The sequence below is a fragment of the Anas platyrhynchos genome, chromosome 24, assembly GCF_047663525.1.
Source record: "Anas platyrhynchos isolate ZD024472 breed Pekin duck chromosome 24, IASCAAS_PekinDuck_T2T, whole genome shotgun sequence".
In the NCBI taxonomy this organism is placed as follows: domain Eukaryota; kingdom Metazoa; phylum Chordata; class Aves; order Anseriformes; family Anatidae; genus Anas; species Anas platyrhynchos.
In genome coordinates this window covers 888,865-915,617 of record NC_092610.1, presented here as the reverse complement: position 1 = coordinate 915,617, position 26,753 = coordinate 888,865, and the positions used below count along the sequence as shown (strand labels likewise).

Genomic DNA, 26,753 nt, shown 5'->3' with positions numbered 1-26,753 from the left:
ACGCGCTTCCCCCGGGGGAGCTGAGCTCAGATTTTCCCCGTGGCAGGGCGTCCTCGAGTGGACCTCTCCTGCCTGGAAGGGAGCAGCTCTCCAGCAGAAACCTTGTGTCCTTCGCTCTGTGTGGCTGCTGCTGGAGCTGCCTGCAGGTTCCCCCAGCTCCCCCGGCTGCCTTTTAGTGGTGACACCCCTGGCTGTGTGCTGCGTGGCCGTGGCTTTGAGTTCTGCCAGTCCCAGCTGTGCGCAAACCCGGCAGCAGCACGGGGTGAGCCGCGGGGTGTGGGAATGAGCCCCCTGCAAGCTTTTGGGGCGCAGGAGGGGCTGAATCCGTCCTGCTGCTGCTCGGAGGGGCTGCTGAGGGGTCATCTGGGACCCTGCTGCTGGGATGGACCTGGTGGGTTTCTGCCCAGGCTGACCTGGTGGGTTTTGCCATAAAAACCAGGGGTTTGTAGGCGTACCGAGGGGGGCACAGGGGATCGCAGCAGGCGGCACGAGCCGAGCCCTGCCCTGGTGCCGGCACAGTGCCCACGGCTGTCCCCGCGCGTTGCCGTTTGCCTCCGTCCCCTCACGTGATGGTTTCCCCGCGCTGGGGCCACCCAAGGTGGCCGGGGGTGATAAGGGCACCAGGGCCACCATCTGCCCTCGGCACCACGGGCGGGGGCCCCGGGCGGGTTTCGGTTCCCTGCGCTGGGGATGTCCCTGCCGAGCAGGGACAAGGGGAGGAGTGTCCGGGGGGTGATGGCATTTGGGGGTGTTTGTCAGAGCAGAGATGAAATCCAGGGTGCGAGTGGCGTGGGCGCACGGGGGAGCGCTCGTGCACGTCCCCTGCCGGGGCTGGCAGGCGGCCGGGAGCCCTGGTGGCAGCGGGGACAGTCCTGGGAGCTGGGCCCTGGGGCTCTGCAGTGCTCCCAGCGCAGCCGACAGAGCCAGGGATGGCTTTTTGCTCCTGGAAGGTCCAGCTGAGCCCTCTTAAGAGCATCTTAAGGGCTTGGGCTGAGCTGCTGGGATCCAGCAGCCACCTCTGATGCCTGGTGCCGCGCTGGTGCTTTAACAAAGCCGGCGGAGAAGCGCTAGGACCTGGATTATTTCATTCAGTTTTTTAGCAGGGATTAAATTTCTCCGTGGGAGAGAGCGGGTCTCTAGGGAACGGAGGTCCCGGGCCCCTGCCTCCCCCTGTTCTTCTAATCCCAAATTCCTCGCTGCGGCTGCACTTCAAGGCCTGGCTCGTTACGGAGCCGCCTGCAGCAGCTGGAGCTGAAATGATTTTGGGTTGTGGCCGTGCTCAGGTTGGGTGCAAGGTGTGCACGGCAGGAGCAGGGCTCCTGTGCCAGGGCACTCAGGGGTTTTTGGCCTTCCTCTGCTCCCACAGCGTCCTGTGACCACCACGGGGTGGCCGGGCAGGATGGGGGAGCTCTGCGTGTCCTGGTCCCATCCCCAGCACCCCGGGTGCCGGGACCCCACTGGGGGTACGGGCACAGCGCCGTGCTCCCACCCACCGCCTCCCTCCCGGCACTAATCCTGCTCCACGCCGTGTAGTTGGGAGATCTGATGAGATCAAGGTTGTCTGCCTGCCCTCTATTTATAGACCAAAAGGAGCGAATCCGCCGCGTGGCTCCCTCTGACCTCAATTTTTTTGCACACCTCATATCCCACGAGGTGCCGTAGCTCCCCTTTGTGCCCCGGTGCTGGGGCAACTTCGTGGCGCACGGCTGGTGCAGGTTCCCCTCCAGTTCCCTGCTTTTCTGCTGCTGAGCTCCTGAACCCCCAGACGTGCTCCCAGCTCTCTTTTTTTTTATTTTGTGCCCTGCTCATGGGCACCCGGGGATGGTTGTGGGGCCGGCTGCTGCGTGGAGCCCTGTGTAAACGCGCCGCGGGCCCCCGCGCGCAGCACAAAGCGCGGATAGTTCCCGCTCGCCCAACGTTTTCCTATTTCCCCTGCTGCCAAGAAGCCTTCGGTTGGCGTTGCAATAACAAGCCTGTTTGCGGAGACACCAGGCCTTTTGTTAAGCCGGCAGAAAAGGGGTTTTGATTCAGGCGGCCTCTCCCCCCGCTGCCTTTCCTGCTTTCCTAAGCTGCTGTGGGAAGCGCAGAGCTTGGCCTTGAGCGGCCCTGAGCTGGCGGCTGGGGCTCGCCGCGTCCTGCCGGGGTTTGTCCGTCCCTCCGGGGGCTGTCTGTCTGTCCTGGGCACCGCATCCAGCCCCGAGCCTTGCCTCGTGCATCCCACAGGGGCAAGGATCAGGGCTGGGGCTTCAGCGGGGGGTTCCTCCAGCCTGGGTTGTTCGCTGCCGCTGTGGGTTCGGTGCCCGTGTTGCACCCCACAGGGAGCAGGACGTGCTGGGAAGCACCGAGCTGGTGTTTACCCAGTGTGCCGACGGTGGCTCCGCGGAGGTGTGCTGCTGTCCCCGTGGCCGCAGGGCTAGGGAGGGACCCGGAGATGGCATCGGCTTCCTCGTCCTCCCCCGTCCCGGGAACGGAGCCACCTCGCCGTGTCAGCACAAGCCCCTGGGAAAGCGGGGAAGCGCATGGTCCCGTGGGCGTGCGGGCGAGCCACGGCTGCAGCTGAACGTGGGGCCGAGCAGCGGGGCCATGGCGCTGGCAGGATCCCAGGGCTGCTTCGTGCCCCCTGCCTGGAGAAGAAAACCCCCGGTGGGGGTCTCCCCGTCCCCCTGCTTTGTCCAGCAGCAGACCCGGCTCCCTCCTGCCCCGTGCCGCTGGCTCACCGGGCTCGGCGCTCCCCCGCTGCCCTCCTGGGTGAGCGGCCGCGAGGTTCCCGGCACTGTTGGATGAGCAAGCTCAGCGTGGCTCCCTGCCAGCGCCCTCGCAGGGGTGACAAACCCGGGGAGGCTTCTCAGAAGTGGGAAGCGATGAGACAGTGCCCGAAGCGCTGCGTCAGCAGCAGCCCGACGGCCTCGGCGGTGATCTGGGAGCGCTGGCAGGCGGCGGGGTGGATGGAGGCTGTTCACACGGGGTGGTGAGATCACCCCCAGCACCCGTGCTGTGTGATGTTCCTCATTTCCAGCCACGGGGAGGGTTGGGAAGCAGCATTTGAGGGATTCCAAAGGTCCATCCTAGCACCGTGGGGTGCTGCTTTGCATGCGTCCAGCTTGTGCAGCCGGTGGCTTTGCCAGAGGGGACCTCTTAGGGTCCGTGCCGTGCACCCTGCTGATGGAGAGGGGCTCTTGTGTCACGGGGGGCTGCTGGAGGGGAGGGTGCCCATGCTTGGGGCAGCAGAGCAGGCAGTGCTGGCAGCTGATGGCCCCCGTGGAAAGCTGCAGAATCTGGGTCACCAAAAAGTGAGTTTCACCAAGGAAAGGAGGCTGGGGTTCTGTGCCGGGGCCTCTGGGGACGCCGGCTGCTCTTCTTCCTGCTCTGGTTTCGGAGCTGCAGGAGGCTGGGAGCAGCTCTCCTGCTGGGATGGGCTCGCTGCAGATGCAAAGGGAAACAAACGCCCTCCTCCCGAGGTGCTCCTGTCCCTTGAGGCCCCGGGCTGGAGGTGCCAGCCCAAGGGTTAACGGAGAGCCTTGCTCCTGGGGAATGATTAAGCCGTGAGCAGGTGGCAGCTCCGCTCCGCTGTTTGCTTTGCAGAATGCGAGCCAGCAGCCATGATGTTTGCTTCCAGCTTCTCTCTGCCCTCCCTTCCCGCTGCTCCCAGGGGCAGTGTCGGGGCTGTCCCCCCTGCAGCCGGTGCCCAGCTCCCCTCTGCTCCTGCTCCTGGCTCAGCACCCCTGGACCGGGGCACCGGCAGCTGCCCATGGACACGGGCAGGTCTGTGTTGGGAAGGGAAGTCTCTCTTGCTCTGTAATTGCTATTTTGGAGCCCAGACGTCTGCTGGAAAGGGGAACATCTCCGTTGTTATCACCGGCACTTCCTTTTCCGAGTTCCTCGGAGCTCAGATTTTGCTGCTGACAGCGTGGGGGGGGGACGGCGGCTTCCCGGTGCGGCTCCCTTATCGCTGCCGAGCCGCGTCCAGCGGGGCCCCTCTGCAGAGGTGGCTGTGGTTAAACATTCACTCGGGATGCCCTCTCCGTGCGGCTGCAGGTTGGAGGCCTCAGAATTGGGCTGGGGCTGGGCAGCCCTGGGCCGAGCCGGGCTTCCCGTTACCCGTGGGTCCAGCCCCGCTCGCGGCTCTGCGGCTCCCTCGGAGAGCCGTGCAGTGACAGGAGGTGACAGCGGGGCGCATGGAGCTCAGTCCTTGCACGGGCAGCTCTCCCAGGACAAAACCCTTGCCTGATGCCCACTGGAGACGTGGGGTTGGCTCTTACAGAAGCGTTGCTGCCAGGGAAGTTTTCCAGTCCCACCCCCTGAGACCTTTTACAGCCCCGAGTTCGGCTCAGGGGACGGCGCAGCCTCATCCCCGTCCCTCCTGGCTCAGCCGGGTGCCACGTGAGGGCTCCCAGGTGATGAAAGCAAAACGGCAACGCTTAGCACGGGGAATGCTCCCGCTGCCGCCCGGCACGTTTGAGGAACCGGAGGCTTTGCCCGCACAGGCCGGAGCTGGTGATTCACTTGCAGCGGGAGCAGCGTTCAAAGCAGAGGCAGCGCCGGGGAGGAGCCGGGGCCGCGCTGGGCAGCGCCGGGAGCTGCCACCTGCCCGTTCCGCCTTGTTTTTCGCAGCCCAGATCAGAAGAAACGTCATCTTTGTTCTGGCTTCCCTCTCCCAGGGCTCCGGCGCCGAGGGCAGGGTGGAGCGAGCCCCGCGCCCGCCGGGGCCCTGCCCGTGCTTGTGCCGCGAGCACGCGCCCCGCGTCTCACTGGGCTGCCTGCCCGCTGCGCCCGTGTTCTTCGCCCTTCCCAAGGACGGCCGTGCTGATGGCACCGTGCCGTGGGTCCGGCTGTCCTCCGGGAGGAGCTGCTGGTGGCGTGGGGAGACGTGGAGCCTGGCTGAGCCCGCTCTGAGCAGCGTTTGCTCCCACCCGCTGCGGTGCCGGGGGCGAAGGGGTGCAGTCGTGCGTTTTGGAGGTTTTTGTGTGTGAGGGGAGATGTGAAGTGGTGTGGGCGCAGCACCTGGCTCCAGGTGGTGAGGTTTGGGCGCAGCAGCTCCTCCTGGGGTTTGTTTGTTTGGTGCCTCTGCGAGGCTGGAGCTGCGCCCCCATGGGCCCCCTTGGGATCCCTGATCCAGAGCTCCTGGATCTCAGAGGCTTTCTTTGCTCCTTTCCAGTATCAGGCTGCTGCCGTAAATGACCAAAATTTGCTCTTAGAACTCCCAGAAAACAGGAAAAAAACAACAGAAAGGGAAAAGCATCACAGAGGAAGCACAGCAGGAAGCATGGGTCTCGTACCAGGGTCACGCATTTGGGCGTGCTCAGCACCGCCGTCAGCTGGCTGTGAGCTCACCCCACAGGCTGTGCACCCCTTCTCCTCCCCATTCAGAGCACAGAAACCCCTCTGGAAAGCCCCCACAGCGTTGTCACCACCTTCCTGGCATGTTCCCAGAGCTCCCCGTTGAGCCTGCAGCCCCTGTCCCGTCCAGCATTGCTTGCTGTAGGAGACGGAGGGGATTTTTATGGGCTTGGCTGGTCAGGAGCACCACAAAGGGCTGTTGGCTCCCTGGGGTGCAGACGAGCTGAGCTGAACCCCTGGGAGTGGCTCAGTGGGGTGCTGCCCCCCTGCCCTGTGGAGCCCTGGGTGCTTCCCATCCCAGTGCCAGCAGCTTTTGGGCCAGCTTTGGTCCCGTCGCTGTCGGAGCCGAGCGCTTCGGCGTTTCCACAGTGCCACCTGGCTGCCACCTCCCCGAGGCTGGGGCGCTGGGCGCTGGACACCCACCCCGTGGCCTCCGCTGCCTCCCGGGAGGCTGCAGTTCCCCGGGGGACGGAGGAGCATCCCCCCGGCATCCCCTGCCCCGGTGCCGGGGTGCGGTGCCCCGAGCGGTGCGGGTACCGGCGGTGCCGCTGCCCGGCGACTTCCCAGTCATATAAGGAGATGCCGGAGCCGCGGCGGCGCAGCATTACTCACCGGGGAGGCGCACGGAGAGGGGGGGCTCGGCCCCCTGCGTGATGCCTCTGCCCTGAGCCAGCCGTGACTCAGCTCCGGGCCGGGACACGGCCACGGGGATGGGGCACGGGGGGCGTGGGGTGGCTGCGCCCCTCTCTGGGCACAGCGTCGGGCAGGTCTGTGCCCCTCTGGGGGGGCAGGGTGGGACCCGCCTCACAGCATCCCCGTGAAGAAGACGGTTTTATGTTCAAACATTGGGGGGGGTCATTTTATTTTTAGACTTCTGGCAATGCTTTGCAGATGTCTGGGATGGGAGCGCGGGAGGAAAGCCAGTAGCTGGGGGATCCAGCGCGCCGCTGCGGGGCAGGGCTGGGCTGCGTGGTGCTCGGGGGGCGAAAGGGGAATCATTTGGGGCTGTGGGATGAGGCACGGGGACCTCCCCCTAAAGCACGGGGATGTCTGCGGGGCGGGGAGCCTGGGGCACGGCCCCCCCAGCCTGGATTCCTGGGGCCGGGAGATGCTTTCCCCTCGCCCTGCTCTCCCCACCCGTTTCCTTTTCGGGCCGAGGCGACAGTCGGAACTGCGAGAGCCGCCTTGCGAGGAACTAAAATTAGCCGCGGGTGTTTTGTGTGTGCAGGGCCGTTTCCATGGCTGGGGGTGGCCTCGTGCCGCTGCCCCCGGCCGAGCACAGGGTGCGGTGCCTGCCAGGGGCTTTGGGGGCCCCCCTGAGCCTCCCCGATCTGCCCCGAATCCATCGCAGCAGCCGCCTGCTCCCCGCGTCTCCCACCCCCTGCAGCCGGGTGAATTACAGCCGCTCTCGGCTTCCTGCCGCAGCAAGAAATAGCTTCAAGGGATCGCTCGTGCCAAGAGCAGGCCATTAAAAGGAGCATTAAAAGGAAAAAGGGGGAAACCGGCGTTAAATCGAGTGGAATGAAGCGCGATTCTGACCTCAGCCGGCCGCGGGGCTGACGGTGCCCCTGGGTCCTGGTGCTTTGGGGGGGGGTCCTGAGTGCAGCTCCCCAGGGCATGGCCGAGCTCTGGTGCTGGCTCCTCTTTGTGTGGCCTCGTCCCTGGCTTTGGGAGCTGCCACTTGCTGCTCCCCCAAAGCGCTGCTCCCCCAAAGCGCCGCCCCCTCCTGCGTCCCCTCTGCCTGCCCCTGCGCTCCCTGTGCTGCTGCTGCTATAGCTGCGGGTCTGCTGGGGGCTGCTGGAGCGACCCCCTAACCCCTCTGTCTTCCTAAAGCAAAATACACAAATTTGAATCGCTTTATTTGCCACGGGGCTCGTCCAGCTGCATCCCCTCCTCCGGGCTGTGTGGGGCTGCAGGAGGTGGAAGCGCTCGGTGCGTGTTGTGGGGTGCCTGGTGAGGGGCAGGGTGCAAATCCATGGATGGGGAGAGGAGGAAGGGGAAAACCAGCTCCGTTCCCTGAGAGCCTCGGACACGTCACAGCAGCAGCAGCAGCAGACGCTGACCCCGTGCCTGCTGCTTGCTATTTATGGTGGCCTGGAGCCGCCGGGAAGGGCCGCTGCAGGCGAGCGGTGCCGGGCAGCTCACGGCTCCTGCAGCGCTCCCCCAGCCTTAACAGAAAGCAGATTGCTTTAGATGAAAGCTATGCTGGAATGTTTTTAAGTCGGGCAGGGCCAGAGCTGTGGAAAACACGTTGCCACAGCGCTGAGCCCCGGGGTAATCCTCTTTATTCCCCCTTGCCCCTCTTATTAGCCCGCGTGGCCGTGGGGAGCTGCAGGTACCTGGTGCAGGACGTCCCCGCTCCACGGCTGGGGCTGAGATTTCCCCGGAGCAGTGGAGAGCCTGTGGTGGGCTCGGTTTTAGGAAAGCCACGTCTGCAGAAGTGTTTGGGTCTATCTCAATTTACTCGTGACGTTTTTCTCCGTGGGCCTGGCCGTGCTTTGTGGCTGTGGTGCTGGGGCAATGCCTCTGGGTGTGTGCGTGTGCCCAAAATCTCTGTGGTGTCTGGGCAGAGTGGGAGCCACAGCCCCGCTGGGTGCTCGTGGGGTGCCCCCAGCGTGCTGGGATTTTGGGGTCTGGTGCAGCTGGGATGTGCTGGCCCTGCACAAACCCATCGCCAGGCTCCTGCCCCTGAGCCAGGCTGCGGTTTCGCAGCTTTCCGGGGCGCGGCTGTCGCGCATCGGCAGCGGGGCTTTCCCCTCCTTCAGCGGGGCGAGCGGCTCTGAGCTCGCTGCTTCTTGGAAGGCAGAAACCCGGCATTAAATTAAATTCTGAGTAACTCTGCACCCAGCCGGGGAGCGAGGCAAACCACCGGGGGCTGCTGCACGAGGAGCTCTAAGAGCGAAACTGAGCCTTGTGCCGGGGCCCCCCCACCCTGCCCGTAACGGCCGTGTGGCCGCAGGGTGTGCAGGTCTGGGTGAAACCCCCAGAACAACGCCTGTGCGGGTGGTGAGACCCTACGGGACCGTTAATTAACCCATTAATTAGCCTTGTCAGACTGCAAAGCATCACCGTGCAGGGGCTGGCAGTGCTGGTGGCCCCCGGGGACTCGCCCGAGTGCTGGCTGCAGGAATAACGGGGTGTGGGGAGGGACGGGGAGCGAGGCGAGCCTGCGGGTGGGGGAGAGCCTGGGCGGGGGCCCCTCGGTCACCCCCCAGTTAGGGCAGGAGCTGTGGTGCCGCCGACACCAGCCCTGCAGCAGCTGGGGGCCTCAGCCCCGGGAGGGATGGGGGAAACCTTTGTCTTTGGAGACCTTCTGCTCCCGGCCCATTGGAGTCCCGGAAATTAATTTATCCTAAAAAAAAAGCAATCGTTGTCCTGCTGCCGCAGCGTTTCCAGGCCTTTTGCTCTGTTCCCTCTGTAACAAAACGGCTCGAGGAGTGGGAAAAGCCGACGAGCTTTTGTTAAACTTGCAGTAACGATGGGGAAGGAGACACAAAACCTAAATCCGGCTTCGTTCGCTTCCACCCCTGCTGCTGGGGGGAGGATTTCCTACGGGCAGCCTGGTGCTCCCCTGGGACGCGCTGGTGCTGCCGGCACGCAGCCGGGTGCCCCAAGCTGCCAGCACGCCGCCCGCCAGCCCCGCGTCTCCCAGCCGCTCCCCCTCACCCCCAGCCCCACATTTTGGGGCCGGCTGTTTGGGTGCAGCCGTCCCACGGAGAGCCCCCTGCTCCGCCGAGCCGCCGCCGGCCTTCCAGCGGGGCTGGGAATGGAAATTCAGGAGATGACGTCTCTCCCCTTGGAAGGAGGAGGGGACCGGGGGGGCGAAGTTTGACCGCGTGAACACGCAGGGAAGATGTTGGGGCCGGCCCGCCGCTCGCTTTCTCCTCTCCCCCCACCCTGAGCTCCGCCATCCCCAGCGGCCCCGCACCCCGCCAGCCCCGGGGCCGCGGCCAGCTGGAGCGGAGGTGCCGGCGTGGTGAGGGCAGGAAGTTTTTGCAGCGTGCGCCGGCAGCGGCTCTGCCTCCCCTCGTTCCCCGCCGGCGATGCCGAGCTCGCGCCACGGCCGCCTCCGGAGCGCAGAGTTTGGGGCCAGGGGCGCAGCCACGGGACGGAGGCCGGCGGGCAGGGCCTAGGGGACGATGCCGCTTTCGGAGAGCTCCTATCTGCCGCCCGCCGCTTTCATCCTCAGCCACGTCCTGGGCATCGCCGGCGTCCTGTACTGGAGGAGCCGGAGCGGGGCAGGTAGGGGAGAGGCGCTAAAATGGCTGGCGTGGGGCAGGGTCGGGGCCCGGTGCAGGAAGGACGGGTGGACAGACAGACGTGGTGCCGGGAGGAGGGAGGAGGCCCCAGGGAGGGCAGGGTTAGCGGTGCCTAAACTTGGGCTTTCCCCTCCCGGTGTAAGCGCTGAGGGGGGGGCTGCCAGGCCCTGGAGGAGGGGGGGGGAGGATCTCGGTGCGGGGGCCTTGCTGGGGATGAGGCTGTTTTTTGTCTCGGCGCGAGCCCAGCGCACGTGGTGCTGGTTGTGGCGCCGGGACGGCCTCTCCCTGCGCCAACGTCACCGCGACCGCTCGCAGCGACAGCAGCGTCCCGCAGAAACCCACAAAAACCCACAGACACCCTCAGAAACCCGCAGTGGCAGCGAGGGCCGTGGCCGAGACGCCTCCCGGAGCTGCTCGGGCCTTGGCAGCGGCTCCTGGAGCAGCTGGAGTGACCCTGCCTCAGTTTCCCAAAATAGGGCCGGTGTGTGACCGCATCACGAGGGCCGCCAGGGTTCGTTACGGGGCAGGCCGTAACGCCAGGGCTGGACAAGGAGCAACCAGCGCCTTCTCCCTCCTGACATCTCCCTCCTGGGATCCGTTTGTTTGCCTGCCCCCCCCCCAGGGGCAGGGCCGGGTTCCCCCCTCCTTTTCCTTTTTCCGTGGTGCAGGATGAGCCCGGGCAGCTGGCGGGGATGTGCTGGGCCTTTCCCCCAGATATCTCTGGTGGCAGCCAACCCTTCCTTCCTCCCCCGGCACTGCCAGGACAGATCTGGTGAGGCCTCCCCGGGTTGCACAAGCGGGCTGCGGGGCAGCAGCGTGCCCTGTTACCCACCCAGTGCCGCCCTGCGCCGATCTCTGCCGTGGCCCTGCTGCCCCCGTGCACTTTATCTCGGTGCCAGGGCCGGAGAGGTGCGCACTGTGCTCAGCCCAGCTCTGTCTCAGGATCTTTTGGCTCCTTTGTGGCCTCGGCTCTCCGCTGCGTCACCGCCGCTCGGGTGTCAGCCTCGTTAGGTGCCCTGGTGCTGTTTGGTTTTCCACCGCAGGTATCTGCTGCGTTCCTCCGGGCTGAGTCACCTGCCGGCTCCGCTCCCGCTTTCGAAAGGCTGAGTAGGTCCCGTCCAATTCGCTCTGCTGTCATGATGGATTATGTCAGCTCTCAAGCTGGCAGCCAGCACATTTTAAATACCTCGTGTTCCCGAGCCAGCCAGGTTTTCTGCATATTCCCCATCTCGAAAGCACCACCTTCAAAAAAAAAAAAAAAAAAAGTGTGTTCCCTTTCTTTCTTTTTTTGCCCTGAAGGAGTTTGAAGCGAAAGCGATTTGCTTCGAAACTTCCCAGTTTGTTTCTAAACACCGGTGTGGAACAAAAAGCTCCTTCACCCCACACCTGGCTGGGTGATTTCATGCACAGAGCTGTGGTGCAGAGCTGTCCCCAGGGGACCTCCGTGATCCACAGGACCCCATCTGGTGCGTCCTGTGCTCCTCGGCTTTAGCAGGGAGCAGAATCCGAGCAGGAGGCGGCCCCGCAGACCCTCACCTTCCCCCCGTGCTGGACCCCTCTGCCCTGCCCTGCCCGGGCTGGGACGGGGCTTTGCCATGGCCCGAGCAGGGGGGCAGCAGACGGCGATGGCACCCACCAGGCACACGGGGCCACGGCGAGGAGGCGAGGTGGGGAGCAGCAGCGCCGGGCGGGCACGTCGGGAGCTGTGCGGACAGGCGGCTGCCAGCACGGGGCTGCCGCGGGCACACCGGGGGGAAATGCCTGCACGGGGCGGCGGTGCCGTGGTGAAGGGTCTGCTGAAAGGATGCCGAGTGGAAGTTTTGCTCCCCAAACTCAGCTGGTGCCATGTTTTAGGCTGGATGTGACCGGGTGTGGGGCAGGGTGGCTTTGCGCATTGCCCAGCTCTCGCTGGTTTGCTCAGGGAACTGACAGAGGTGTGAACAGCCCTCGGGTGCACGGCTCCGCTCCTCGGCTGCCTCTGCACTCTGGTGAGGGTTCACGCTGCTCCGAGGTGCTCAGATGGCAGCAGGAGCAGCTGCTGGGAAGCTCGGCGCTGAGGCTCGGCTGGGCTGCGGCCGGGCTCGCCGCGTGGTTGTCTCTTTCCAAGCCTCGCCTGTCTCGGGAAAGCAGCAACATGAAAGCACCGCGCAGCTGAACGCGTCTGTGCAGCTCCGAAGGCATCAGACGTGCCGAGAACCATCAAATGCGAGTGGCACGGGCACGTGTAATTATGGATTTCGGTTCTCGCCAGTGCCTGGTGGCAGCTGCAGCAGCTGGGTCACCATTTGCTGCGCCGCCAACACCCGGCACCGCTCGACACAGGGGTGGGAGCCCCGCGGTGCCAGGGGCAGCCTCGTCACTGGTCTGGTGGCCAGGGCCAGGGCCACTGGGGCCAGCAGCCCCCTGTGAGATGGCACAGGACGGAGAGAAGCGGAGGGGGGTTGTGACAGGTTGCTTATCAGGGTGACTGTGGAAAGATTACCCGGCGAGAGATAAGCTCGCAGCGCCTTAATGCTGTGAGCCAGCAGCGGCCGTGCATTATTATTAGCTCGGACGACGGCGTGGGGTGTGCGTAACCTACTTAGAGCCCAGGAACCACCTGGAGGGGGGGAGACGGGGCAAAAAAAAGGGAGAAAACGACAATTCTGCGCCAGATGGGAAGGGGGAGCGTGCCGAGGAGCCGCAGGCCCGCGGGCACCTCCTGGCCTGCCCCAGACTTTCTGCTTGGGGCTCGGTGACGCGTCCCCGTGTGCCCCCTGCCATGCACAAGGGCGCTGCGCTCCTGCCTTCCCCTGGCCACGAGCTGGCTCCGCTCGCCTCCACGGCCGGGGCAGCAGGGCTTGGACCAGGAGGTCTGCAGCAGGATTATATTTAGAAGAAAAGGAAGAGAGGTGGTGATAAAGGAGGCCCCCGTTATCTCCCCGCATGCCGAGCAGGACTGCAGCCTGCAGCCGGAGCATTTGGGACCCAGCTCCGCTACTTCGGACCCAGGGAATTATTTGTGGAGAAGCTTCTGGCTGGCCGGCGCGAGCGAGGAAAAAAGCCTGGCATTGTCCGTCCCGGCCCCGGCCCCGCGGCTGGTGCAATTAACTGGAAAACAAGAGGGAGAGAAACAAGCCCGGAGCCTGTCCGTGGGGCCGTGCCCAGCTCCGCAGGCGCGCCTGGCGTGGCTCCGAGCCGTGCCCCAGCACTTCTGCTGCCCCGTGTCGCCGCCGGGAGCTGCGCCGCGCTCTGCAACGCCTCCTGCTCCTGGCTGGAGCTGCTGGTGGGGGCACTGCCCTTCCTTCCCCACCTTCCCCTTCGTGGGGGAGCAGCTGGAATCTGCGGGGAGCCTCCTGCGAGCGTCGGGTGGCTGTCAGGACCAGGGACCCTCGGGGACACGCAGTGCCACTGTGCCGGGCGAGCTCACCCACTCCTCTGGAGGCAAATTCCTGTCCCTGGCACCTGCGTCCGCTCGGCTGGCGGCATCCGGAGAGGCGCACGGCCCCGTGGGGCACGAGGACCCGAGGAAGCACGAGGGGGCTCCTGGCATCGCAGGGGGTTCGCAGCCATGCCCCGCAGAAAGGGCGGCCGGGCCCCGAGCGGGGGGCAGAGGCTGTAGGAAGTGGTGCTGTGGGAGGAGCTGCAGCTGTGCCGTCACCCACCGCGCTGCCTCGGCCGGCGGGGCAGGAGGTGCCGCCAGAAGACCCTTCCCCACCCGTCCCTCGGAGCAGGGAGGTGGTCGCCAGTCTGCCAGGACCCAGCGCCCCCCAGCCCGGGCACAGGAGATGGAAACGCAGCGCCTGTACGGGGCCGAGAGGTGGCTGAGCGCGCACATGGTGTGCCGGATGTGCTGCATGGGTCAGTACCCGCTGGGTGCTCCCCAGCTCGGTGCCGCGGGCTCTGTGTCACCGTTAGAGCCAGCTCGAGCCTCGTCCACCCCAAATCAACGCTGGGGTCAGGAGGAGACCCAGCGCCATGGCTCTGGGGGGCGGGTGGAGGAGAAGTCCCCGCGGACGCGTGGTGGTGACGTGGCTTCCCACTGCGGGTGGCGCGCAGCGGTGCCAGGCGGCAGCGCCGTGGCGTGGCCGCCCCTCGGGGGAACCCTGCCCGGGCGAGAGCCTGGTGGGGTGGGGTGCGGAGCGAGGGGATGGTTTTGGGCACCCCGATCCTTGCCTCGGCCAGGGGATGGTGCATGGCGAGGGGGAGGCGTGGACGGCTTCGCCTGCGACGTGCCGCGGGTTCTGCTCCGTGCTTTGGGTGGGGGAAGCCATGGGGTTGTGGTTGGGTGGGAACAGCGGGGTGTGCCTTCACCTGCCTGCGGGGTGAGACGTGGCCAGGTTTTCCCAGGGCTGCGAGGGGCCCCAGGCGCGGGGCCGTGGCTCCTCCCGGGGCACAGGCACCGCTGGGGATGAGGACGTGGGGCGGTGCAGCAGCACGTGCAGCACGGGCTGGTGCTCGGGATCAGAGAGAGCAAGGTGCTGGTTCTCTCCCCTCTCCTGAGTCTTTTCTTTGGTTTTGACTTTAAAACAAGCAAGGGGTGCTTCTGTATAGGGAACCATGGTGTCAGAGGGACGTCTTGGGTTGCGTCCTTTGCCACTTTCTCCCTGGCACAGCCCGCATCTGGATGGGGCAGGGCTCCAGGGGTTTGGGCTGGGCTCTGGAACGCCCCTTGGCTGGGGGACAGAGGAATTTCACCGCCCTTCGCTGGGCAGGGCTGGGCCAGACTGGTCCAGAGCGATGGGAGCAGTGGGAGCGATGGGAGCAGTGCGTTTCCCTGCCCGGAGCTCCAGCTGATGCCCAGCCCTGCCCGCTGCCCTCTCCTTTTGCCTCGTTTGTTTTGTGTTGTTTTTTCACTGAGAACGCAGGACAAAGCCTGCTGGCAGCTCCCCAGGGCTGCTCGATGTCAGCACAAATCTCCTGTCCCATCCCCAGGGAAGAGCGCTGGGGTTTGGGGGCTGCATGGGACCTCTGGGGACGGTGCCCCCCTGTCCCCCTGTCCATGGGGCCGGGTGAGCCGGCCGGGCAGAGCTCGGCTGAGCTGCGGGACGGAAATAAACGTTAAATCCTGGCAATCCAATGAACCAAAAATACAGCGGAGGAGTAAGCTGCTAATTGCACGTGTTGTCGGTGGCCTTTTAAGGGGTGTCTGTGGGTTTTACGTAATGTGTCAAAGCCTTCCAGGGGCACGGAGAGGAGGGGGGCACCCACCCCAATGCGCAGCGGGTCGGTGAGCCTCCTCTTCCTCCTGGTGTCGCCTCCCCGGGGAGCAAGGGGAGGCACAGGGGTCCCCTGTGTAATGCTCTGTGCTGCTTTTATTTAAACAAACCGTTTTCCCCCAAATCTAAAGCATTAATTGTGGGGTGACCCGGCACGGGCACGGCCCCGGCCCATTTTCTGTTCCTCTGCTGGAGCCAGGCTGCGGGCCACGTACCCCACGAATAAGCAGCCTCTGTTCCCAGCACGGGGGCAGGATCTGTCCGGCAGTCCTGGCACCGGCAGCGATCGCTCTGTCTCTTCCCCTCATTTGAAAGTCATTTGAGTTTGTGCACGACAAACACTGACCGGGAGCTGCCTTTGTGTTCTTTCAACAGATGAACGGGACAGAGTCCAAAAGAAAACCTTCACTAAATGGGTCAATAAACACTTGATGAAGGTAAGGGTCGCGTGCTTTGTTGTCACCCGGGTTAAATGTCCCCCTGTCTGTCCGGCTGCCCATCCTGGCTCAGGACGGGCAGGTCAATGCCTGGTTTTTAATCTGGGAATTTTTGCACTGGTGTCGAGCGTTCAAAATGTGTCTGTACTGGGAGCAGGGAGGGTTGCGATGGAGGTGTGGAGGTGCCTTTGGAGGGCACTGTAACACCACAGCCCAGCCCTTTTGGTACATTTGCAGCCCTTGCTGTAACTCCGGGCTCGTCCTGCTGCTCCCAGTCCTGTTCTGCTCGGCTCTGCTGTGCAGGAGGGAGATGCTCAATGCCCAAAAAGGTAGTTTGGGCATTGGAGGTGTCACAGGGGTACTTTTCAGCCAGCTTTGCGATGTCTCAGCCTTTCAGCTGCTTTCTAAATCTCGCAAATGAAGGGTGGGGGGAAATTTGGGGCCACCTGCTTTAGGCTGCGGTGTGGAAACTTCTCAGCTTCTCCAGGGTGAGGTCTGGGTTTGCTGGGGGCCGAGCAGGTCCAGAGGCTTGGTGTTCCCAGCCCTGCCTGTGCCAGAAGCAGCAGTGCTCTGCAGCCGTGCTCCCCCCAAAAACATCCCCAGCCCTTCAGCAGAGCCGCGTGCCCTGGGAGACACCCAGGACTCTTGTGAGACTATGGGACTGCTTGGAGTTAGGATGGTTTAACGGGGATCTGCTCGTGAATCTGCAATTGGCAGCAGCTCCTGCCAGGTCATTTTGGATAGCAGAGGCTGGTTTCCTTACCGATAATTTTGGAATAACCAATTTAAAGACACGTCTTGTTGGGAGATGTCTGCTTGCAGACTCTGCTGCCCTCCTCCTGTGGTCAGGGAGAGGAGCCCTGAGGGTGTTTGTTCTCTCCCTGCCCCTCACAGGTGCGCAAGCACATCAATGACCTGTACGAAGACCTGCGGGACGGCCACAACCTCATCTCGCTGCTGGAGGTGCTGTCGGGCGTCAAGCTGGTAAGTGCCCGAGCTGCCCGGCCCCGCTCCGCTCCCCCCGTCCGCCCTCCTGCTCCAGCGCAGCAGTCAGCAGTCATTTCTTCTGCCATAGTTTTGTTTCCAAACATCTGTCGTTTTGTTATTTATTTCATTCATTTTCACTCAAACCCACGTTCCTCGGGCTGGTTTCCTGGACACCACCAAAGCGTGTGATTATTTGAAGCTGCTGGGTTGTGGTGCCTTGGGCAGAGCCCTCTTTTGGGGAGGGTTTATACGTGCCTTCCCCTTCCAGATCTCACTACAGCTTTAAAATACTGGATAATCATGGATTTGACTAAAACTGTTCCTGTGACAGCGTGCCCAGCACTTTGGCCCAGAGTTGGCAGAAGCCACTTTGCCCTCCCCTGCCCCACAGACCAGGTTTGCAGCTCCCAGGAGCTGCCTGATGTGCAGACCTCTCTTCCTGCATCTCGAGCATCGTAGAATCCCCCTTCCTCCTCCTCCTTCGCAGACTGTCACATTTACTGCCAGTTATTGGTGCAACAGCGTAGCACAGCAGGAACTGTTTTAGTCTTCCCCTAAAATAGGATCTGGGCAGAGATCTGTTAACTCCCTCCGTTACCCTCCCGAGATGCCAAATTAAATGCTGTGGGGGCTGAAGAATTGGATGGAGCTGCCTGGGATCCAGACAGCCTCTTTCTCTTCGTTTTGGCTTCAAAGCCACGGGGAAGTTTCCCTGCCTGAGCCCCCTGGGCAGCGCACGGGGCTGCGGCGGAGCCCGTGGTGTCCAGGAGAGCCAGCGAGGAGCCTCGCCAGGGCACACGTTTCTCTTTGGTTTTCCTTTACCTGGGTCTTGCATTTTGGTTTCCATTCTGTCTCCCTGTGTGTCACCCTCCCATCGTGCCGTCCGTGCCGTGCTCGTTAGCAAATAGAGCCGCCAGCTCAGCGGAGCCTTCGCCTGGTGAAAGCGCCGGCCTGGTGCCGTGCAAGCAGCGAAGAGCGGGAGGAGGAGGAAGATGATGATGAAGAAGTAGGTCGGGGCCACCCAGGACGCAGCAAACCCCCGGCTGACACCGGCGTGCCGGCAGATAGTCCAGCGCAACCCAGCGGGACCCCGACCTTCCCCTCACCTGGGCACTTAGTGGGGTTTTTGATAAATCCCCGCTGCTCTTTGCAGTGCTCGGTCAGGGCGGTCGCCTGCCTGCGAGCTCGAGCAGAGCCGTGCCAGGCCTGTGGGGCTCGTGGGGCTGTGTTGGCACTGCCTGGACTATCTGTGCGTGCACGGCGGTGCCGGCTCGCAGCCAGGGGCACGCCACCCGCTCGGTGTGAGAGCATGAGTCCTACTGACAGCGGGGGCACGGGTCCTGCACGCACCCGTGGGCACCGTGAGCCCCGGCCGGGGCCCTGCCTGCTCGACCCGCGGCGTGCCGTGGTGTCTGCTAACCCTGCACTGCATGGAGACACAACGGGCACCGGCACCACCGCGCCTCGGCTGCGAGGAGCGGGCTGGGGGCCATGGTGGGGTCTGGGTCACAACCTGTGCATGTGAGTGGAGATGAGAACAAAGCCAAGGGGATGCCCTAAAAGGGGCCTGTGGTGGATGGGCAGGCCCCCTGCCCTCACCGAGGAGGAGGAGAAGAGGGATTTTCTGTCCCTGTGTTTAGGGTGGTGGCTTCTTGGTGCTCCCTGCCACTCCTCGGGAGCTGGGGGTGCAGCACTGCATGGCCCCCTGCAGCCCCCGAGGCGTTCCTCCTGCAGGGACGGTTCTTCTCCCCTGCCACTGGGGATGAAAGGACACTCGTGGTGTCCTAGCTGCTTGGAGCACCCTGGGGACACCTCTTGGTGAGGCCCAGCTCAGGGTTAGGGCACTGATCCCCCCTTCTGCTGCTTCGGGGCAGCCCCAGCGTCCCTTCTAGCTGCTCGGGGGCATGTAGGGACCTCAGACAGGGAGGTCTGTGCCACGGGACTCCTGGACCAGAAATCAGCAGCTGAGGGCACCGAATTTCTCCCCAGTGGTTCAAAGGCAGCATCTGCAGCAGAATCCACTTCTCATGCGTGGGAGAGGCTCAGCTCACACCTCCCCTCGGGGCTGGTGCTGGGCTGGGGTCTCTGCCCTCAGGTGGAGACCCACAACCGCTCCCTGCCACGAAGCCTCTGAGGCTGAGCTGCTCGAGCCTGGTGCTGGGAGCAGCCCAGAGCCATGGCGCAGGGACTTGGGGTCCTTTTGGGGCTCTTTGTTTGCCCCAAGGACAGCGAGGGCTCAGGGCCTTCCCAGCTCCATGCCCCACTGTTTTTTTTTCCCTCTTGCAGCAGGACCTTGTGCAGCGATGACTTTTTTTTCTCCTGCAGAACAAGGGCAGGGAGCCGTGTGTCGAGTGCGTGGGGTCACAGCAGCACGCTGAGCGCGGGGCTCACGGGGTCGGGGCCGCAGCGCATGCGGGGTGTGCAGTGTGGGGCCGTGCCCGCGGGGTGCTGCCTCCCAGCCCGCCCTGCAGCCTCTGCTTCTGTTTTGCAGCCACGAGAGAAGGGCCGGATGCGTTTCCACAGGCTGCAGAACGTGCAGATCGCCCTGGATTTCCTGAAGCAACGGCAGGTAAGGGCTGCGCGGGAGCACGCCGGTGCCCTGGTGATTGGAGCTGCTGCAGGAGCAGAGCGGGATGGTCGGGGATGGTCGGGGACTCCCTCTCCTGGCTGAGGCTCGGGAAGGCTGGGGAAGCAGCATCTGCCAGTGCTGGGTGTGCACGTCCCGGAGGGGACAGCTCTTAGAGGGACTTCCCCTTGCAGGTGTTGCTGACCTGCCTGTGTGCCGCAAAATAACGAGTTTCAAACTGAGGAACGGGGCTGCCCTTCTGGACAGGGTTTTGCAGCTGCCCCAGCATCACCTCGGCACCCCCTGAGCCTCACCTGCAGCTCCTCAGCAGGTTCCCACAGCGGGGCCGTGCAGCGGGGGCATCCCCACCGGTATCAGGGGCACATCCGTGGGCAGCTGCCTCCTGCTCAGAGCCCGGTGCTGCCAGGAGCTCCCCCTGCCCGGCTCCGCGAGGTTTTGGTCCCGGAGCACCCTTGGGACACCGCAGAGCCTCCCGGGCAGGTCTCGCAGCGGGCGCATCCCCAGACTTGTTCCTCCTGCATGCGAAGCCCCCGCAGCCCCCGGGGCCGGCTCCCTTGTTCTGCCTGTTCCGTCAGGTTCCTCGCCCCACGTTCCCCGGCGACGTGGAGGTGATGATAAATTGTACCACTCTGTGCCAAAGCTGAGTTTTTTTTTCTCTCTGCTGGCCCGAGGGCACCGAATAAATTTGCGCGCATGCCCTGCTCGGGGAGGGTGAGGCGCTTCCAGCCCCCACCCTCCTCCCCAGCCCCTCCATAGAGACATTTTGCCAGGGGCTCCGGGGAGCTTGTTTCTCCACTTGGATTAAACATTTCTTCTTTCAAGCCCAATATCCTGGTGGCTGAGGGCTTGCCGGGATGCCTCACCCTGGCCAACGCTGCCAGTGGTCATGGCCGGGGTGGGCAACGGGGGCTCCGTGCCCTGGGGATGGACGAGGAGCCTGAGGGGGGTGGCAGCAGGACAGGGGCAGCGCTGTGGCTGGTCCCTGGGGGTGCCAGGGCTCATGCACCCAGTGCTGCAGGGATCTCCGTGCTGCCTGGGGACTGTGCCTGGATTTTAAACCCCCCCTGGAGCAAAGCAGCCGGGGAGGAGCAGCTCCAGGGCCGTGCAGCCTGCAGGGATGTGGTCCGTCGGTGGATCCTGGGGCAGGGCCGGGTTATCGGCCTTTGTTAGGGCGCATTGATTAGCAGCTTGGTTTTGAACCCAAGAGGGAGTTAATAAAGCCTGGCTGTCCTCTTTTAACCACGCTTTGTGGTCTGTAGCTATTAAATTATGCACTAGTGCTCGGGGCTCCGGGGACGAGGCGCTGCTCCACGTGAACCGAAATAAAGCGTTAAGTGCTGGGAAAGCACTTCTGGCTGCCCCACCGGGGTACGAGGGCTGTGAAAAATCCTTCCTGCTGCTGCAGGTGGAGCAGAGGCACCGGGCGGCCTCGTTTCCTTGCTCCTCTGCCCCTTCGGCCAGCCTGGGGATGGAAATGGGGCCGTGGGGGCTGTGCCCCTCTGAGCGCCTGGGGGCCTGGGGGCGGCCTGGTCGGGGATGGTCCCACCGGGGGTGGCTGACGGGGGGCTTTGACCATTTTGCTGCTCTTTCAGGTGAAATTGGTGAACATCCGCAATGACGACATTACAGATGGCAACCCCAAGCTCACCCTGGGGCTCATATGGACGATTATCCTCCACTTCCAGGTAGGCTGCAAAGCTTTCTGCTGGAGGATGTGGGGCTGATGGGGGGGGGACGCATGCTGTGTCCCCGGGGCCCTGGTGTCTGTCTGTCTGTCCGGACACGGGTGGTGTCTGTCTGTCCTCACACGCGTGTTCCGTGGCGATGCCCACCCATCGTGGTGGGGGACCCGTGTATGTGGCAGCGTCACGGAGCCCAGTGCTGCAGAACAGCAGCTCCCTTTTCTCATCACTGCCATAATTAAGGCATTAATGATGGGCTGTGTGCTGCGGCCTCCTGCTTGGCACCGAGGGCTTGGCAGGAGCTGTTTGCTCAGCTGAAGCCTCTGGAGAAGAGCGAGCTCGGAGTGGGGTGGTGGGGGCAGGACGAGCTCGTGGCCACGCAGGGGCTGTCACCCCACAGCCTTGGGGTGGCCACGGGGTCCTCAATGGGGATGGAGAACATCAGCTGTGTGACTGCAGCTCAGTGCAGGGCTGGGAGAAACTGCCCGCCCCTGCCAGGGCCCATCTCCAGCAGCTGGCTGGTGTGGATGTTCTCACAAAATGCCCCTTGGTGTCTTCAATGGCCTCAAATTCTCCCGGTGGAGCGGGATGGCCCACGTGTTGCAGGCACCTCCCGGTGTCCTGGGACTCACCGCGTGCGGTGGTGGCTGAGGAGCGGGGCTGGGGCTGTGGGAGGAGGGTGACGGCCACACGCTGGTGCCCAGTTGCCCCCCGTGGGCTCCTGGGGGCTGCTGGTGCCCTGCTTCCCCCCCCCCATGGGTGTGCTCGTGGTGTGCTGGGAGGCGGCGAGGCACGGGACCGGGACCACTGCGTCCCAGCTCCCTGACGTGTCCTCGCTGGCATCTCCCGGGCGAGACGAGTGCTGGCTTCGAGACCTCTTAAGGAAGCTTTTCATTTTCAGAGGGTGAGCGTGCAGTCCCTCGGGGAGCTGCTGCCTTGGCTGTGCTGCCAGTACCGGGCGTTACTTCCAAAAATGTGACGGCTTTTGGTGTTTTATGGTTGAGGGCACGTTGTGGAGGGTCAGGGCTGGTGCGTGACAGGAGGTGGCCGTCAGCGGGTGTTTTTCTGAGGATGGAGCCTTTCTGGTGGGCGGCAGTGTCCCTGCTGGCAGGGAGGAGCTGGGGGCAGCTGCCTGAGTTGTGCCCCCCAGGAGGAGCAGGGTCGTGGTGCTGCTGAGTCCCGGTCACGTCTGCTGGGGGTGTGGAGCCCTCCGTTCCCCACCACCTTCTGGGCAGCCGTGCCCTGGTCTGCGATGCCCTGCGGGTGCGTGGGAGATGCCCAGGTCCCCCAGGTCAGCCCCTGGGTCCCCTCCTTGCCCCACCGGGAGGGGACGCTGCCCCCGGGGTGCTGGGGGAGCTGGCGGCAGCGAGCCTGCGCATCTGGGCACGTCCCCTCGCCTGCACCAGCCGGATTTTTTCTAGGGCTGCAGCTCCATTGTGAACCTCTTAATCTCCCAGATCCCGGTGCCGCAGCCAGCAGAGCGAGCAGAGCCCTGGGGGGCGGTTTGGGGTGGGAGGGTGCCAGCGCGGAGCTGCCCCCGTGCCGTGGGGCTCTCGGGGTCTGTGGGTCCCTCCTTGCTGAGGGTGACCCGGTGGTGGCTGACGTCAGGTTTGGTCCCCACATCTTTATCTGCTGCCTGTTTGCTGTCTCATCCCTGCTGCTGGCATGTGTTTCTCCGCTCCTTGCAGCGGAGCCCTGCCCTGGGGGGCTTCAGCGCCCCTTTGGGGGTGTGGGGTACCAGAGCCCGCCGCTCCCCAAAGCACAGCCAGGTCCCCAGGGCTGCCCCTCGGTGCCCTGAGGGAGGGGAGCCTGGCCGGGGGGGTGGGCACGTGAGATTTGGGGCTCTTGGGATTTGGGAATTAGGGAGCGATGGCAGCCGGTGCCAGCCTGCCCTCGGAAACGCCCCACGGGAGCTGGTGGGGTTTGGTGCCGGTGGGCTCCGCATCCCCGTCCCCATCCGCGTGCACGCAGAGCTGCTCTGGCTCCTCCCTGCTTTTTTCCTATTTCTCTCCCACCCCTTCCTTTATGCTACCTTTGCCAACCTTCCCGTTTTCTTGTTGTTTCTTTTTTTTTTTTTTTTTTTTTCCCTTCTCTCCCCACCCCTCCCAGCCTCTCCCTCCCCTTTCCCCGTTTTTTCCGTCTGGTTCCTGCTCTCTGTTTGTGTTGGCGAGGGCAGCGCTCCAATTACCTCATATTTGGAGAGAGAGAGCCGCAGCCAATCCGCTCCCCGTCTGCTTTTAGGTCAAGTGATTTCTGAACTGCAGTGAGATGCTTTGAATCGGTCTTGTTGCAGCTCCCAGGCTGTAAGATGGCTGTCTGGAGCGGCGGCGGGGCTGGCGGGCGGGCGCGGATGCGAGGGGCAGCGTGCGGCGCCGCGCGGCGTGCGATGAGCTGAGCCCATGAAGCCCACCCCGGGATTCATCTGGGAGCAGCCGGCGGCCGCCCTCGCTGCCTTATCGCCGGCACTTTCCGCACCGAGGAGATGGGGAATTCTCTGGGCTGCGTTAAGGAGCCGAAAGAAAAGGCTGCCGGAAAGGCTCCCCTGCCCCCCAAAAAGCGGGTCCGCTTCAAACGGAGGCGGAGGGGGAAGAAGAGAGCGGTGCCGGCGGTGGCCACGGAGGAGGAGCAGCAGCAGCCGGCCGTGGAGGGGGCCGAGGACGACGAGGATCTGAAGTTGGAGGCAGCCCCGCGGCAGGAGGGCGGAGAGGACCCCGCCGGGAGCCGGCACCGAGGGGCTCTGCCGCCGGGGGGGGACCCCGGCCCGGGGCGCATCGTGCAGGTGAAGGAGAGGTTTCAGGGGGAAGTGCAGAAAGCTCACCTGGTGCTGGAGCCTCGGCGGCGACTGGGCATGGAGGTGGCAGGGGATTCCCCCGAGGAGGGCACGACCGTCATCGCCCGGCTGCTGGAGAACCCCGCCGAGCAGGGCTGCGAGAAGGCAGTGAGCCGCCTGGTCCAGCTGCAGCGCAGCGGCACGGGCAGCAGCAGGGCCGTGCTCCTGCCTCTGCGGCAGGGCTCCGACGGCCCCTGGAGCCGCGTGGAGGGGCTGCTGTCCCCGGCGAGCTCCGTGTCCGGAGGGGAGCCGGCGGAGAGCCGGGAGCTGGGAGCCAGCGGCACCGCGGGGACCTGGGGGAGAGGAGACAGCGGCGAGCAAAGTTGGAGCGCTGCGTGGACCTGCACCTCCGCTGCGGAGCCAGGCACCCTTTCGGAGCTGTCTACGCCGTCCCCCATGGTGGATCAGCTGGAAAACCCCAGCGTGGGGAAGGCAGCAGGGCTGCCGTCGGACCGGGCTGGGCAGGGCGAGGGGCACGGGCTGCCGGCCTCCCGCAGCGAGTCCTCATTCGGCGGCACGGCGCGCTGCTCCTCGGGGTACGGCAGCGACCCGGCCAAAAGTGCAGGAGCCGGTGGGACCCCGGCATCTCCTCCCGAATTCAGACACCTGCCTGCTGCCCAGGGCCGGGCTCGGATGGGGAGCTCAAGGACGGACAGAGGAATGGTCAGTGTCTGTGGTTACCATTGCCTCCTTTTTTGGGGTGTGTTGGGGGGGGTGCAGCTCAGCAGCCCCCAGGTCCTTGCGGTCCCTGGGGGTGGTGATCTCTGCAGGGAGCCCTGAGCCGTGTGCCACGAGGTGCAGCCTCACGCTGGGGTTGGGTGGGGTGAAGCTGCTGCAGGGAGCGCTCAGCAGAGCCTCTCCCTCTCCGAGCATCTCCGCTGGGTCTCATTTGCACAGAGCCTGGAGATGGTGGGCAAGGGGAGCAGGGGGCACCCCAGGGACCAGCCCGTGCCGTGCTCTGCTCCCATCACGGGCGGCCAGAGCCCATGGGTGTGGGGCAGCGGGCGCTTGGGCTCTTGGTGCCTTTCCTTTTTTGTGGGTGATTTGCTCGCTGGAGCTCGCTGCTCTCAGGGCTGCTCGCTCGGACGTGAGGCAGGGCTGTCACCTGCCCCTACCCCACATTGGCTTTGGGTGCTGAGAGGCTCCTGAGAGGCTGCCTGGGTGGGGAGGGACCGTGCCGGGGCTGGGAAACGTGAGACGTGTCCCCTGGGTTCATACTTGCTCTGTGCCCTGGCAGAGGGGCAGCAGAGGCTGGCAGGAGCGGCTGGGAGCAGGACGAGCTCTCCAGGAGGGACCCTGCTGTGGGCAGGATGAGCCCCTTCTGTGCTCAGGGACAGGCTGCTGGGTGGGAGCTGCTTCCAAGATGCTTTTAGAGACAGGTGAAAGGTGGCAGAGTCGCTTGGAAAGGAAAATGGATTATTTGCCTGTTCCAAGGAGGGTACCCAAGAGGAGGAGCTGGTGCTGTGCTTGGTTTGGGTCTGTTCCTGCTGTTGGAGGTTGATCTTTAGGGGGTCACGGGGCTGGGTGAATCTGTGCTTGGGTTGGGCCAGGTTCGTCCCACCCTGGGGACAAGCGAGTGTTTGGGAGGGCCAGGAAGGGGCCGTGAGCCCCACAGAACCTTGGCCGTGTTGGGACCGGGGTCGCAGTCACACTTGGGACCTCAGCTGCCAGCCAGCAGCTGGGTGACGAAGGAGGCTGAGGCTGGAGAGGTTGAGGAGGAGCTGGCCCCAGGTCCCAGGTGTCACCTGTCCCTCCTCGCCGCTGCCTCCCTAAATCTTTGTCCTGACACAGACGTGATGGGAAGAAAGGAGGGTGGAGCTGGTGCCGCATCCTGCGCCTCCCTAAGCAGCTCCAGGAGGGTCTCCGGCAAGGACGCCCTCGGGGGAAGGCAGGGCAGCCTGGTAACCCCGCTGCTGAGGGGTCGAAATAAGGAATTGCTGGAGCTGGAGCAGGCGGGAGCCTCCCTGGTGGGCAGCAGAGGGGGCGAGCCCATGCGGAGCACGAGGATGGTCGGGGGTGTGGAGGGCCGGCGGGGAGCGGCGGGTCCCTGCCGCGGGCACGCTTTGGGGTCCCGGCACGTCGCCCACCTCCAGCCCCACGGTGCTGTCCCCCCGGGAGCCCCGCCTGGGTCTGGAAGAGTTAACGGCGGCGCTGGCGGCGCTGACAAAGAGCGGTTCTGTGCGTGACAGCGGAGCAGGCTCGGAGGGAGGTGAGCTGCAGCATACCAATGACAGCGGGCGGGAGGAGCGCCCGGGCTGCGCTCCTGTGGGACACCGCCGAGATTTTCCCCAGCTCCTGTCTTGGACCAAGCAAAGGGATGTGCTGGGGATGGGGGGAGAGGGGCTCGGAGGGGCTCAGAGGGACCCGGTGAGGCTGCGGATGGGGCTGGGTCCTGCTGCTCCTGGCAGAGCTGGGAGAAGGAACCCAGCGAGCGAGCGGCTGGTTACGGTTACGGTTCCACAGCACCCTGAAAGTACGTGCGGCTCACCCCTCCCTTTGTCTGCCCCGCAATTAAGGCGAGGTAATTCTGCTAATTGGGGAGCTGGGGGGATGGGTGAGGAAAGAGCCGTGTCAATCAGAAATATTCCGGCATGCGGGGACACGTGCGCTGCGTCACGTGCGGGTCTGGGGTTCGCAGCCAGCGCTGGGCTTCTGGAAGGAGCCTGTGGTGGTCGGTCCCTTTAGCAAAAGGTGTCTCAGTACCCCGAAAATGGGTCACGGTACCCCAAAAGTGGGTCCTGGTATCCTGACACCTGCGATTCCAGCCATGGTGAGGCAGAGCAGGGTCACGGCAGCCTTCTCCCTTCGTCCCCTTGCCCCCAGGCTCGAGCTGGTGGCCGTGCCCCGAGCAGCTCCGCCGGCTGCAGGAGGCGGTGGCAGACCCGTGCTGCCCGCTCCTCCTCCAGCACCCCGAGCGCTGGGTCCTGCTCCTTGGCAGCGGGCTCTGGGCAAGGAGCAGCACCCGTGAGCTCGGCGGCACCGCTGGGCAGCCAGGGTTTGGTGCCAGGCACCAAATCTGCACCTCGGCCCCTGCCAAACCCAGCGGCTGTGTCCCCCTGGTGCCGGGGGCTCCAAGCATGCAGCGCCCCGGCGCGTCCCCGTGGCTCTGGCAGTCCCTTCCCCGAGTCCACCAGCTCCAGGCCCCTCTCCCATGCATCCACCAAGAGTTTCGCCCTGGTTTTCCTGGCAGATCTCCGACATCTACATCAGTGGGGAATCAGGGGACATGTCGGCCAAGGAGAAGCTGCTCCTGTGGACGCAGAAGGTGACCGCAGGGTACATTGGCGTGAAGTGCACCAACTTCTCCTCCTGCTGGAGCGACGGGAAGATGTTCAACGCGCTCATCCACAGATACAGGTGGGCAGAGAGGAGAGGAGGAGGGTGGGAGGTGGGGGCCTCCCGAGGGTCCCTGCCCACCGCTGCGTTTGGTGGTGGT

The 26,753-nt window shown here is 64.5% G+C and overlaps 2 protein-coding genes across 21 annotated transcripts in view; both read left to right on the top strand.

Annotated features, from left to right (window-relative positions):
* MACF1 (microtubule actin crosslinking factor 1) overlaps positions 1-26,753 on the top strand; it is a 136,281-nt gene that overhangs the window by 17,393 nt on the left and 92,135 nt on the right. For 8 of the 20 annotated variants that reach the window (XM_072027370.1, XM_072027368.1, XM_072027371.1 and 5 more), the window contains exons 1-7: positions 13,397-13,436; positions 15,170-15,231; positions 16,126-16,215; positions 17,120-17,224; positions 18,710-18,787; positions 20,398-20,490; positions 26,508-26,674. In XM_072027370.1, the coding sequence (XP_071883471.1) occupies positions 13,412-13,436; positions 15,170-15,231; positions 16,126-16,215; positions 17,120-17,224; positions 18,710-18,787; positions 20,398-20,490; positions 26,508-26,674 (620 nt within the window). In that variant the 5' untranslated portion in view covers positions 13,397-13,411. Of the gene's footprint in view, positions 1-9,150; positions 9,580-13,396; positions 13,437-15,169; positions 15,232-16,125; positions 16,216-17,119; positions 17,225-18,709; positions 18,788-20,397; positions 20,491-26,507; positions 26,675-26,753 lie in introns of those variants that run through there. The other 12 variants (XM_072027385.1, XM_072027378.1, XM_072027386.1 and 9 more) reach the window with 4 other exon arrangements.
* On the top strand, positions 22,041-26,415 carry LOC139999379 (uncharacterized). Its single transcript, XM_072027388.1, has one exon. It carries the CDS (start codon positions 22,970-22,972, stop codon positions 24,095-24,097), a length of 1,128 nt encoding a protein of 375 aa, XP_071883489.1. The 5' UTR covers positions 22,041-22,969; the 3' UTR covers positions 24,098-26,415.